The sequence below is a fragment of the Harpia harpyja genome, chromosome Z (assembly GCF_026419915.1).
Source record: "Harpia harpyja isolate bHarHar1 chromosome Z, bHarHar1 primary haplotype, whole genome shotgun sequence".
In the NCBI taxonomy this organism is placed as follows: Eukaryota; Metazoa; Chordata; class Aves; order Accipitriformes; family Accipitridae; genus Harpia; species Harpia harpyja.
The window spans coordinates 103,127,522-103,140,044 of record NC_068969.1 but is presented as its reverse complement, the minus strand read 5'-3'; the positions used below and the strand labels follow the sequence as shown (position 1 = coordinate 103,140,044).

General features: G+C 36.0%; 1 protein-coding gene across 5 annotated transcripts in view; it reads left to right on the top strand.

The window, feature by feature from the left end:
• The window catches only part of NIPBL (NIPBL cohesin loading factor), a 175,704-nt gene that overhangs the window by 156,504 nt on the left and 6,677 nt on the right, over nucleotides 1–12,523 (top strand). For all 5 annotated transcript variants that reach the window (XM_052775766.1, XM_052775769.1, XM_052775771.1 and 2 more), the window contains 11 exons: nucleotides 676–729; nucleotides 1,934–2,042; nucleotides 2,992–3,128; nucleotides 4,708–4,848; nucleotides 5,168–5,261; nucleotides 5,372–5,526; nucleotides 5,792–5,882; nucleotides 9,182–9,355; nucleotides 9,911–10,101; nucleotides 10,894–11,001; nucleotides 12,297–12,497. In XM_052775766.1, coding sequence (XP_052631726.1) covers nucleotides 676–729; nucleotides 1,934–2,042; nucleotides 2,992–3,128; nucleotides 4,708–4,848; nucleotides 5,168–5,261; nucleotides 5,372–5,526; nucleotides 5,792–5,882; nucleotides 9,182–9,355; nucleotides 9,911–10,101; nucleotides 10,894–11,001; nucleotides 12,297–12,497 — 1,455 coding nt within the window. The remainder of the gene's footprint in view (nucleotides 1–675; nucleotides 730–1,933; nucleotides 2,043–2,991; nucleotides 3,129–4,707; nucleotides 4,849–5,167; nucleotides 5,262–5,371; nucleotides 5,527–5,791; nucleotides 5,883–9,181; nucleotides 9,356–9,910; nucleotides 10,102–10,893; nucleotides 11,002–12,296; nucleotides 12,498–12,523) is intronic.

Below are 12,523 nucleotides of genomic sequence, written 5' to 3'. Positions count from 1 at the left end.
TTGTGTAAAACCAGTGTGCTGAGAAGGTGTTTCAATATAAATTATACCGAGATGTAAATATCAAATAAAAGTACTCACTTCATTACTTAAAATTATGGCTTTAAACTTCATCCTGCTTTTCAATATTTTTACAAAATGGTAGTGTGTAATGGTAGGTGTGGAAAAGTGTGCACTTTTCCAGACTGAGAAGTCAGTCAATTTGACTTCAGCTTAACTCTGAAGTTCTCCTGCTGATTCTACTTTGGAGCACCTGTGAGCTGTTCCTGACATATGATACCAGTGAAGGCTTGGTTTGTTTATATAAAAATTTGTATATACCTATATATACATGCATGTTCATTTTTAATGTGTCAGGCTTGTATTTGTGCTGTAATCTGTCCAAAACGTTCTACAAAACCAAAATTTGGTTTACATTAGAGCCAGCAATCTTCAGCAAAATGTGTAGGCTTTGTGTTGTATGGCATACAAATTCTGGAGTCGCTTAAATGGTGAGAATCATTTTTCAGATGCAGAAGACAGTTTCTGATCTCCAAAGATATAAAAATCATTGTACTGAATGCATATGAAAATACATGTATGCATGTTTACTGGTCTTTTAAGATGACATCTGTATTGAAGTAATTTTTCCTCAGATGCCTTTTTTATTAACCAGTTTATTCTAAAAAATACTTCTAGGTTGCAGCTTGTAGAGATACAGGGTATGATTGGTTTGAACAGCTTCTTCAAAATGTAAGTAATGAATTTTGAATGTATGGTACGTCATTGTTAGAACTTTAACATTTCTTTACTAAAATGCATAGAAGAGGGACTACAAGAGCAACCCTTTACAGTAGACAAATTCAATTCATGCCCGTTAAACATCTGACCTTTTTTTTAAACTCCATTGGTGCAATTTTCTTTGTCTCTGACATTAGTTTCTGTCTTTCAATATGATCTGTTTTAAAAACACTTCTTGGTTTTGGGAGGGGTTTTGTTTGTTTGTTTTTAATTTCATAGTCTCTTCAATAATGAGTGACATAACATGAAGTCCACAGCTAAGATACTTAATTCTGAAAAGAAGCATCTGAGGTAGTGTAGATTTTTTTAAAATGGTAGATAAGTTTATTTTCACATCCAATATATCTGTTACACAGTTTGTAGAAGCAGTAAATCTTCAGAGTATAGGTTACTTCTACATTACATTTTACTCTGTTTTTTCTAAGAATTGAGCTTGCTTTGTTTATATCTTTTAACCTGTGTTATCATTCTCCTCTACATCTTGTATGCAGTGGTTAATTTTCAAGCAAAAAAAAACCCTTTTGATTTTACTTTAGCCTGGGGTGCCATGAAAGTTAGGTAGCCAAGTAAACCAGAGCCTCTTAATGCCTGCACTGAAGACTAGAGTATGGTCTCAGTCCTTCTTAGATATTAAAGCATCTTCATGGACACAATTTCAGTACCTGAAGTCATATGGAAGAAGGCTAACTGATTAAAATGTTCATAAAACTGTGTTTCATCTTCATCTGATATTTTTGCTTAGTGTCAAAAGCAACGTTCCTTCTGAATTTGCTCTTTTTTTCCCCTAAGCATTTTAAAAGCCTTCTATCTCCTATTAGTTGCTGCTGGCAAGAAGGACTACATTATTGTTTTCTGCATTATTTCATTAAGCATGAAGTTAGCTTTCATCCCAATGCAAAAATCAGTAGAACTTTTCTGTACTCTTCTGTTTTTTTTATTGCGATTAATTTTTCTTTACTTGTCTTGCATTTTGGTTTGACTTTTTTACTTCCCTTAATTTTTTCTTCACCATTTAACTTTTATGGAGAAGTTAAATAAATACTTTTGTAGTGAGAAATCCTTATGTATCTGTAGTAATTGTTATAGAACCACCATGCATCCAATGTAAATGAATGCACCTTTAATACTAAATCTTTGTCTGTTTCATCTGCTACAGCTGTTGAAATCAGAAGAGGATGCCTCATACAAACCTGTGAAGAAAGCCTGTACTCAACTTGTTGACAATTTGGTTGAGCACATTCTTAAATATGAGGAATCTTTATCAGGTAATATTATTTACAACCCAGTAGCTAAACTCCTTTGAATTTTATATGATACTGTAAAAGTGGTTATTCAAACTACTATCGTGAAAAGTTACTGTTGCAGAATTCCTGTTACAAAACTGATGTTAATGAATTACTGCTTTTAAGTTCATTATGAACTTTTGAGCACTGTATAATAATTTCACTAGCTAACCACAATAACCGAACTACTTTTAAAATAACATGTTCAAACTTTTAGATCACTAAAACTAAAACAAACGTGGCAGGTTTTATTTGCATTAGTATGTTCTGCAGTTGTAATAGGAATCATTGGCTGGGCCAGTGTTTTGTGTACGGTAAGTAGTTTAAAGACTAGTAATGTCTTTGAAACATCTCTGCATCTTTTTTCACATATTTTGTGATCATGTATGTCATGGTTTAAGCCTAGCCAGCCACTAGGCACCATGCAGCTGCTTGCTCACTACCCCTCCTCCCAGTGGGATGGGGAGGAGAATTGAAAAAAAAAAAGTAAAACTCATGGGTTGAGGTAAGAGCTATTTAATAACTCAAGTAAAATAAAATGTAATACCAACAATAATAATAATAATAGTAATAATAATAGTAATAATAATAGTAATGAGAAGGAATATAATAAAAAAATAAAACCCAGGAAAAGACAAGTGATGCACAACGCAGTTACTCACCACCCACTGACCAATGCCCGAGCAGCAATCTGCCCCTTCCAGCCAACTCCCCCAGTTTATATACTGAGCATGATGTTCTATGGTATGAAATACGTTAACAAATGTTAACACATTATCTTCTTATCTCTAATCTAGTAAGAATAATCTGTATTGATCTTGAAAGAGATGTAATGAAAGAGATATTCAAATGAAATTTAAGCCCTATGTTTTTCATTGCTCAAACATTACTTGTACTTAATATCCTTTTTGTATTTTCTAATTTTTTGCAGATTCTGACAACAAAGGTGTGAATTCTGGTCGCTTGGTTGCTTGCATAACCACTTTGTTCTTATTCAGCAAAATCAGGCCCCAGCTAATGGTCAAACATGCCATGACCATGCAGCCGTACCTGACCACTAAATGTAGTGTAAGTAGAGAAAATCAGTCTTTTTTTTCCCCAGATAATTACGCATGGAAATGAATGGCTGTCTTGTATACTTGATGAAATTGAAGATAGGGAAGAAAAATTTAAATTGTGGTTTTATTTCATGGGCATCATAGCTTCTGAAGATACTCGATCCTTTTGATGATCTCTGTAGCTTCTAAGATGCTGTTCCTCACTCTCTACCTCCACATTTTACAGCCAAATGAAACTGAAACCTGTGCTGCCTCTTTCCCTGGAGCACTAAGACCCAGTTTTTCACCTGTTACGAAATAATTTCTTAAAATTGTTTTGTTTTATAGTCACAGTCTTAAAAGTAGTTAATATTTAACATATGAATCTTAAGACTAAGGATATGGTTTCATAAGATAGAGTGATCTAACATATAGCAAATATATCAGAAGGAAAATGTCCTGTTCCATCCTCTTCTGTACTTCACCTCTCACTTACCTAGCTCTAGTGTTTTTATATTCCCCTCTAAGACAGTTTAGCTCACAATGTAATGCAGAACCCCCAGCCTCCGGTAAAGTGCCCCACCTTCTCTGAAACACTGTGGCACTTTCTGCCATTTTGGTTAGCACAGTTGGCCCAGTGAAGGTTTTGATGAACCCCTGATCTGGCAGAAGGAGCAGGGCAGGATCATGCAGCCATGGCTCAAGGAGGAGCTTGGGTGGGTGGCAGCAATCCATTACATTAGGTCAGCTGCTCAGGGCAGGCCTGAGAGTAATTGTTATCAGTTTGGATTGTAGATACAGCCTAGCATTTTCCAGGTTCAGCCCTGGAGCATTCTCTAGGCACATTTACAACAGACTTTTAGAGCTGCTTATGATCAAACAGTATAGGAAAGGGTTATCTGATTATTTACTTGCTGCAACCCATTTAGTGGGTTACATCGGTTTTGTACTTGTACCAGTTGAGATGATTTGTAGAATTACCATTGTCAGCTTGAATATGTTAAATAGCTTGATAGTAGCATTTGGGAATTATCCTATCCTGATTAGTCAGCTTGATTCATCAAAAAAGTCAATTTCTAGCAGGATGTATCTTTAATAGGTAAATGTTTTCCATAGGTTCCTCACTTACAATACATATACAGTTGTCATAATGCAAACCAGTAATAATTTTAATTGTAATTTCTACATTTGTGCTCATTATTACCTATTTTGTTTAAGGCACCTTGAGTCATAGCACAACTTCATTTTGTTGCTGACACCTGTTTCCAGGTGTTGTGTGTTCTCTAGTGTGCATGTGGCAGGAAGAGTTCCTATATTTATTGTAGGACTCCAAAAATTATCAGGACCAAAGTTTTCAGGTCTGTCACAGCCTTGATGAGAGGTGAAGTTGTACTCATACAGATTTTTTCCAGAAGTTCTGTAGAAAACAGAACTAGCTTTCATAATAATACATAATTTAATAGCAGATGTAAGCTATATAAATACTCTTTTAGATGTTTATCAAATATCTTTCATGAGTTGGGAGTTTTGATTATCAATGCATATTAATAATACTTAGCTTATAGGTAACACAGCCAGAATTTTAAATGCTATAAATACTGTTGTTTCAGACCCAGAATGATTTCATGGTGATCTGCAATGTTGCAAAAATCTTAGAGCTTGTAGTGCCGTTAATGGAGCACCCAAGTGAGACCTTTCTTGCCACTATTGAGGAAGACCTCATGAAACTCATCATCAAATATGGCATGACAGTAAGCTTTTAATTGCTACTATTCAGTTGATTCCTTTTCACATTGTGAAGTAGATGGTTTTGATTTGAAGAAAGTCTGTCTTCATTATAAAGATAACTTTTGAGTCATGAAAACCAGTGTACTTGGTTTACTGCAGTTTGTATGTGTTGTTGCTATATTTTAATGAGTTTGAGCAGGTTTTCAGAGCAGTCTAGGACATGCTCATTGCATCCGTTAGACCGTTAGTTATAGTTCAGCATAGCTTTTTCCTACATAACTTCAGAAAAATCTCAATTTTAACTTCTAAATATATAATTCATTTGGTCTTTCTTGCTCCTAGGTTGTTCAGCATTGTGTGAGCTGTCTTGGGGCTGTTGTGAACAAGGTCACCCAGAACTATAAATTTGTGTGGTCCTGTTTTAATAGATACTATGGTAAGTAAAATCACAAAATGTAATTGTCGCTTTTCAGTTTTGGCTATAAGTCTTATCTTAGGGATACACCATGATTAAACGCTGTGATCAAAACTTTTATCTTACTGTAGGAGCACTTTCGAAATTAAAAAGTCAACACCAAGAAGACCCCAACAGTACAATACTTACTGCCAATAAACCAGCACTCCTTAGATCACTTTTCACTGTTGGAGCACTGTGTCGGCATTTTGATTTTGATCAAGAAGATTTTAAGGGCAACAGTAAGGTAAAATAACTTGTATTTACTCTCCGTGTCTTAGATATATTGAATGCTCCACTTTAATTTGAAAGCACATTATTCCTAAGCCCTCAAAGCTATGTATTTTTTCATAATACATACAATATGGCTTTTTGGTTTTTAAATAAGCAGTTTTGCAAAGGCCATGAAGTAAGATTGTGTTTCTCCTTTCTGATATTTATGCTTTTTATAAGAGATTAAAACCATCTGTTTCATCTTCAAATAGCTATTATTTTTGTTTTAATTTGCTCAGGTTAACATTAAGGATAAAGTACTTGAACTGCTGATGTATTTTACAAAGCATTCAGATGAAGAAGTACAGACAAAAGCCATTATTGGCCTTGGTAAGAAATATTAATAGTTTTTATTATTCTGCTACAGTAAAAATCCGTGTGTATCAGTAGGACCTCATGATTTGTGTAGTGGCAAGGGAGTTTGTTTAAAATCAAAATTTACTGTGTGTTTTATTTGAGAACTGGCTATAGAAAAGTTGTCAAAGGGTTGCTAGTTGCATACTTCTGCAGCAGAGTGGATGCTTTTGACAGTGAATGCCTTTCGATGTGTGACCAAGTCTTAAAGTGCAGCAGATTTCCAAAGTAATTGAGATGTTATTTTTTCTCCACGTGCAAGTATGTTGTAACTCCAAATCTTGTTTTTCAGTGCTCAAGTTATGGTTAAAGGACAACTGGAAAAAGTGCTGGAAAAACTGAGCATTTTAAGTGTAGGAGCAGATATTCTGCAGGAGTCAAGGGAACTCTGGCAGTTAATACCAAGTGGGGGTTGCTCTGAGATTTTACAAGGCATTGAGATGATGTCATAGTCTGGATATTACAGTTTGTTTTGGATTTTAGCTGTATTTAATTTTTTAAATAGATTCTTTATCTGAAGGCATTAGTGTGGTATTTCAGTGACTTGCAGTACTACATGAACTGCCATTGAGTGGTTTGTACCATGTTCATCCTCTGCTTAAGGACAAAAACTGTACATGTGAGAGAATCTTGTCTGGGGAGATAGGCCTTGGTTTCTGGAAGAGTTCAGTTTATGGTTATGGCTTAGTCTAAAGAAAGTTGTCTCCGAGGCCTGTGAACTTGCATTGTATAATTTAACTGTGGACAAGAATTTGCCTCTCTGTGTTGCTGTTTAGGTGGCTTTTTAGATATCCTGCTTCAATTCAGGCTAGGAAGGGCTCTGAGGATAAGGACCAAGACTGAATCTTGATTTCATACTCTATGAGAAACCATTTCAGACAGCTCAGCGGGATTAATGGCTTTAGAGTTGCCTCTGCTGCAGGAGCAATGCTATGGTTTTCTGGACTAGTTGGAGTTTTTCTAGGCATTACATCAAGGTGCACAATACTTACTGTAGTCCGGTCCAGTTTAATTGTCGTCTACAGAATATTGCACGTGGGATAGGGGCCGTCTTCCTACCCATAGATATGGTTGTTTTGCTCATGGATATGCAGAATGTTGGATTCACCAAAAATGTTTCTAAATTATAGACTGAACTGTGGTCAGTTTCAGGGAAAGGGGGAAAATGGGGGTGGCTGTCAGTAGTCATTCTTAAGATATTTTTTTTTCCTCTGTTTGTAAGCATATCAGTCTTTATTTTAACTAAACCTCCAACAACTGTTTTCAGTGATACATTGATCTCATCTAAGTACTGGTTCCATTTTGAGGGTAGCTGCTAGATGTATGGAGATGTGGTAGACAGTGCAAAGTTCCACCTTACAGGCTGGTAATTGAGCAAAGTTGTCAAAGCCGTTCAATGTTTGCGTGCAGCAGTAAGTTGAAAAGGACTAGCAAGCTCATTCAACTTTTCACATGATGCCTTCACTGTGTATAAGAGTGTGTACTTTCCTATCAGCAATTGTTAGTGTTCCATTTCAGTAAGGACACTCAACGGTTTTAGCCTTTGCTTTGGCGTATGTCACTGCTGTTGAGGGATTAAGCTTAACCATAACCTTAATGATTATGGTTATGCTTCTCTTCAAGATGTGTACTTGCAAGGCAGGTTGAGGATATAAAATTTTTAGTAAATTTAGCTAAACCTGTAAGTATCTAGCAGGTACTACCTTACTCAGCCAAGTTCAGTGCTTACTCTTAACACTCTTAAGAGAGTGAAAACAAAGGTATGAACAGAAAAGTGGTGTGAGGGCAGCCCCGAGATGTGAAGCCAGTCCTTAAAAAAACACAGCAGGTGCCTTTTTTCATCTCCTATGACAAATTCTTATGCCAAGTAAGATTTCTTCCACACTTGCAGGGGATGGAAAAATAAGAATTTCCCTGAGAATACTGGTGTTTTAGACTCCTTTCAGTGAATGAAGGAAAAAAAGTGTTAACGGGTTGTTGCACATACATGCATGTGCTTTTCACTTTTAAAATTAACCTTAAGAAAGGGGTTGGACTTGCTCAGAGGTGGTCAAGTTATAAACATCAATATACACCTGTATAGAGTGGACAGTTATACCATATACTCCAAAGACCATCATCATTCCTTTTTCTTTTTCTCCTCTTTCCTCTCCACCTCACCTGCTTCTCTCTGCTTCTTGTTTTGAGGCTGAAATTAGATCTTAAACACACTGAGGTCTTGCCCTTGACTTAAAAAGACTTTACCTACACTGTCTTTTCTGTGGGTATGGAGGAATTTTTAGAAACTTAATTCAGTCTTCCCTTTGTTACAGCTATTCTTACACGTTGCTTTTGCATAATTTTATTTGCTCTCCCCCCCCCCCCCCTTTTATCCTCATAAGTTTTCTGTGTATTCGTTCAGAATCTTAGTTTCCTGTGGTCATAGAAAGTACATTTAATGTCTACTTTTCTTGAGTAGCCTAAAAAAATAATCAAAAAGTTAAACGTAATTTAAATTGGGATGTTATGTTCCCATTACTGTTTTCTTATGATACTCTGTAGAAGTTTGTTCAGCAGCACTTCTAAATCTACATATGTGATCTAAAATGGTATATACTGTCACTAATTTAGAAAAGTTTTTAGGAAGTATAGACTAAGAACAACCAGTTCCTTGACAAGGGTAAGGATGCAGCTAAAAACAGTTCTACAGTGTGTATCTTACAACAGATGTAGTCTTGGGAACGCTTCAGAGAGTTTTCGAGAGAAGACCTTAATAGGTATATGAATAATGACAGCAAGAGGTATAAATTTTACTATGTTCACTGTTGGTTTTTTTTCTTTTAAGTTTTTATTTCAAATACTTGTGATATTTATCAATTTTTCCTCATTTGCTCTGCCTCTGTATGAATAACTCTTCACAGTTTCAGCAGAATGTTTTTCTCCAAATGTATTAAAAAACAACAGGTAATTTTTAGTAATGTTCCTCCCGTGTTTTTGTGAGAGTTCCTAGTCATTCAGATGCAGGCCACTGCACTGGACATGCTTCCAGACCTGTATAACTCTTCTTAGCGCAGCTCCAGCAGAGTCATGGCTAATAGAACTGTCATGGCTAACAGAACTCCTTATAAGCTATGGATGGTGTCCATATAGAAAAGTAATACTGTCTGGACTAGAAAAAGCTATGCTGTTGGGAGGAGATAAATTTCATACCTCTATTTTGAAGAGATTTAAAAAGCAGAAATACAATTTCTAGATTATAACAACATGGAATATTTCCTCTTTTTTTCCACTCTTAGGATTTGCATTTATACAACACCCAAGTTTAATGTTTGAACAGGAAGTGAAGACTCTGTACAACAGCATTCTTTCAGATAAGAACTGTTCAGTAAACTTAAAAATCCAGGTGTTAAAAAACCTCCAGACCTACTTGCAGGAGGAGGATACACGTATGCAGCAGGCAGACAGAGACTGTAAGTGTTGAGTTCTTCTGTGCTAATGGGGCATGCAAACCCTAACTTTCTTGCATACAATTACTATATACGTGAACTGAGTCACTTAAGATTGTTATCAGATCATTAATATTGTACCCAAAGTCTCTTAGAATAATTTTCAAAAATTCATTATGTGCATAGGTATATATACATAATAGGTATATTATTTACTCTCAAGATGTATAAATCCTGGAAGCGATCCAGAATGCGTAATTGCTGTAGTGATGGTAGAAACATGTTTTATCAAAATCTTGTCTAAGGTTAATTTGCAGTTAGAAAACAATACAATATAAGAAATTTTTTAAATGAAGAAACCTTTATTAAGGAACAAGACTTTAATTAAAGTCATATTGCTTTAGTTTTTTGATGTATATTTACCATCAGACTGTTCTACGTTTCATGAGGTCATAAACCCATTTTAAGACGGCTGAAATGTGTATGTATTGTGAAGCTTAAAGATAGCATGCATCAAGTAACGGCAAAGTAAATGATTATACTGTGGTGAGTGTGCTATTGGTTTTGTCCTTTTTACAGGGAAAAAAGTAGCAAAACAGGAAGACCTGAAAGAAATGGGTGATATTTCCTCAGGGATGAGTAGTTCCATCATGCAGCTATATCTCAAACAGGTCCTCGAGGCTTTCTTTCATACACAGTCCAGTGTACGCCACTTTGCTCTAAATGTCATTGCACTGACACTAAACCAAGGTCTCATCCATCCTGTTCAGGTATAGTAGGCTTTTATGATGGGAGTTTTTGTTATTCAGGTTTTCAGAGGTTTTCATACTTGCTACATAAATTTCGAGTTTTTCTCTTTCAGCTATATTACAGAAATTTCTTATTGCAGCAAGGGGCCTTTACAGAAAGCATATTTTGAAATCTGTTTTATGTTGTTTAGCCAGTGAGATTCCAAATGCTGTATTTTCTGTCTTTGGATCAAGATGTAAAAGCCTAGCCAGGGCCTGAAGAGCACGTACAAATGTACATTGGAGCATATTTCTGTTATAAATTTCAGGGGTATGCCAAGTTGTTTTCTTCATTTGATTCTTTATCCTGGAAAATGTGTCAGCTTGCCTCCACCTCAATACCCATGTCCTCCAAACACTATAGAATTCCACAGTCAATGTCAGAACTTCAGTCATCTTCTCCATTGTTCTTTTCTTACATAGTGTTTTCGTAATTATTTTTTATACTGCAGCCATTGTGCATTTTCAGTCATAGGTAGTGGTTGGGTTTTTTTCAAATGGCATTTTTTGTAGCGTAAATTGACTTTAGCATTTGAGAGAAGGGAAATACTACCTGAAACCTCACACAACTTCTGTCATTTATAATGCAGGTCTTTCCTGTATTTTGTACTATTTTCTTGCAAAAAGTAGTCAGCTAGTAAGTTGCATAGAGCTTCCTATTCTAGTTTCTGCAGTAGTCAGAATATAACAAAAACAATAGTGTAGTAGAAAAACAAAGTGTGAGAAAAAAAGAGGTATGATGACTCTGAATAATCATTTTGTTTGTTTTTCAAGTGTGTGCCGTACTTAATTGCTATGGGCACAGATCCAGAGCCCTCTATGCGAAATAAAGCTGACCAGCAGTTGGTGGAAATAGACAAAAAATATGCTGGGTTCATTCACGTAAGTAATTCTAATTTAACATTTTCAAAATACTGTTCTGTTGTCTAGTGTTTTAGTACCTGAATATGCCTCAGCTGCAGGAAAAGAATATAAAGGAACAGATAAACAATAACCGTATGCAATTGTAAAGATGATCTCGACCCTTTCCCCTGTTCGGAGATTTTTGTTCTTAGAAATCAAAAGGGTATAATAATTTGAAGTGTCTCTTCCAGTCAAAAACTTCCTTTAAGTTATAATTCACAGTAATATTTTCCTCACTGAATAGTACTTAAGAGCGTTTATTTGGTAAGAGGTAAGGACGGCTGTTTCATAATGATTTTCCTGTATCAGTGGACTAGGGAAGAGAACACCTTGTAAAAGTAGAAGGCGCTAGTGTATATGTATTAGAACATTAAGGCATCAAGGCTTTATAAATTGTAATCTAAACAAGAGGAGCATAGGAAGCTGTTTAGATCTGAGGGATCTTGCTGAAAGGAAAAATCTTAGGGCTATGTGAGGACTTGAGTTGTGGTATAGTGCCAATAATTCTGCTTGTGATCTGGAATTAAGCTGCAGCACCCTCTCCTTATTTCAGAAGGCCCCAGTCTAGGTTCAGTATGTTTGCTACATTGTGGGACTTCTCATATCTGCTTGTATTCCACTGCAATTGGAGCTTTGCACTGTTGATGGCATTCAGACAGATACCTAATCCAGTAGGTGAAGGCTAGCAGATGAAATTTGCTATGTAGACAGCTGGGATTTAAGACAATGTATGGAGGCAACTTTGCTGAACAGCAGCAGAGGTGGTATGAGGAGAGTTGGATGTGCAGCCTGAATAGAGATTCAGTTTGTTCTGAAACTAGAGCAGGAGCCTTGAAGTAAGAAAAATCAGCTGGAAATTACAGGATATATGCAAAAAGCCCTTCATTTTCTGTTTGTTAGTCCTGTTGTACTAATATGGTCTCAGTTGTTGGTTTCACTACAAGTGACATCAAGCATACACGTTTGGTAAAATAATCTGTTCATGTATGAAAGCATTTCAGTATTCGTGAAACTTGTTTAAACTGGAATACTTGGCTGTAGTGGGTAGACTGATTAGCTGTATGTTTCTAACAGAATTTAGAGTGAAAGCAGTTCACAAGACATTCTGATCTCTGCCACAAGTTCTGTTTTAATCCATTTGCCAGCTCAAAAGTTAGTAGTGCCTCAGTGCATGTTTTAAAGTTAAACTTCAGATGAGCATCCACTTAAAAGGACTAAGTTTTACTGCTTTGAAAGCAATGGTTTAAATAAAAATAAATACATTTCCATTTCAGATGAAAGCAGTGGCTGGTATGAAGATGTCTTACCAGGTACAACAGGCAATTAATACCTGTCCAAAAGATCCCGTGCGAGGTTTTAGACACGATGAATCATCCAGTGCATTGTGCTCACACCTATACTCCATGATCCGAGGGAACCGTCAACACAGACGAGCGTTTCTAATTTCTTTACTCAACCTCTTTGATGATACTGCAGTAAGTATCACATTTCCTTCACTTAA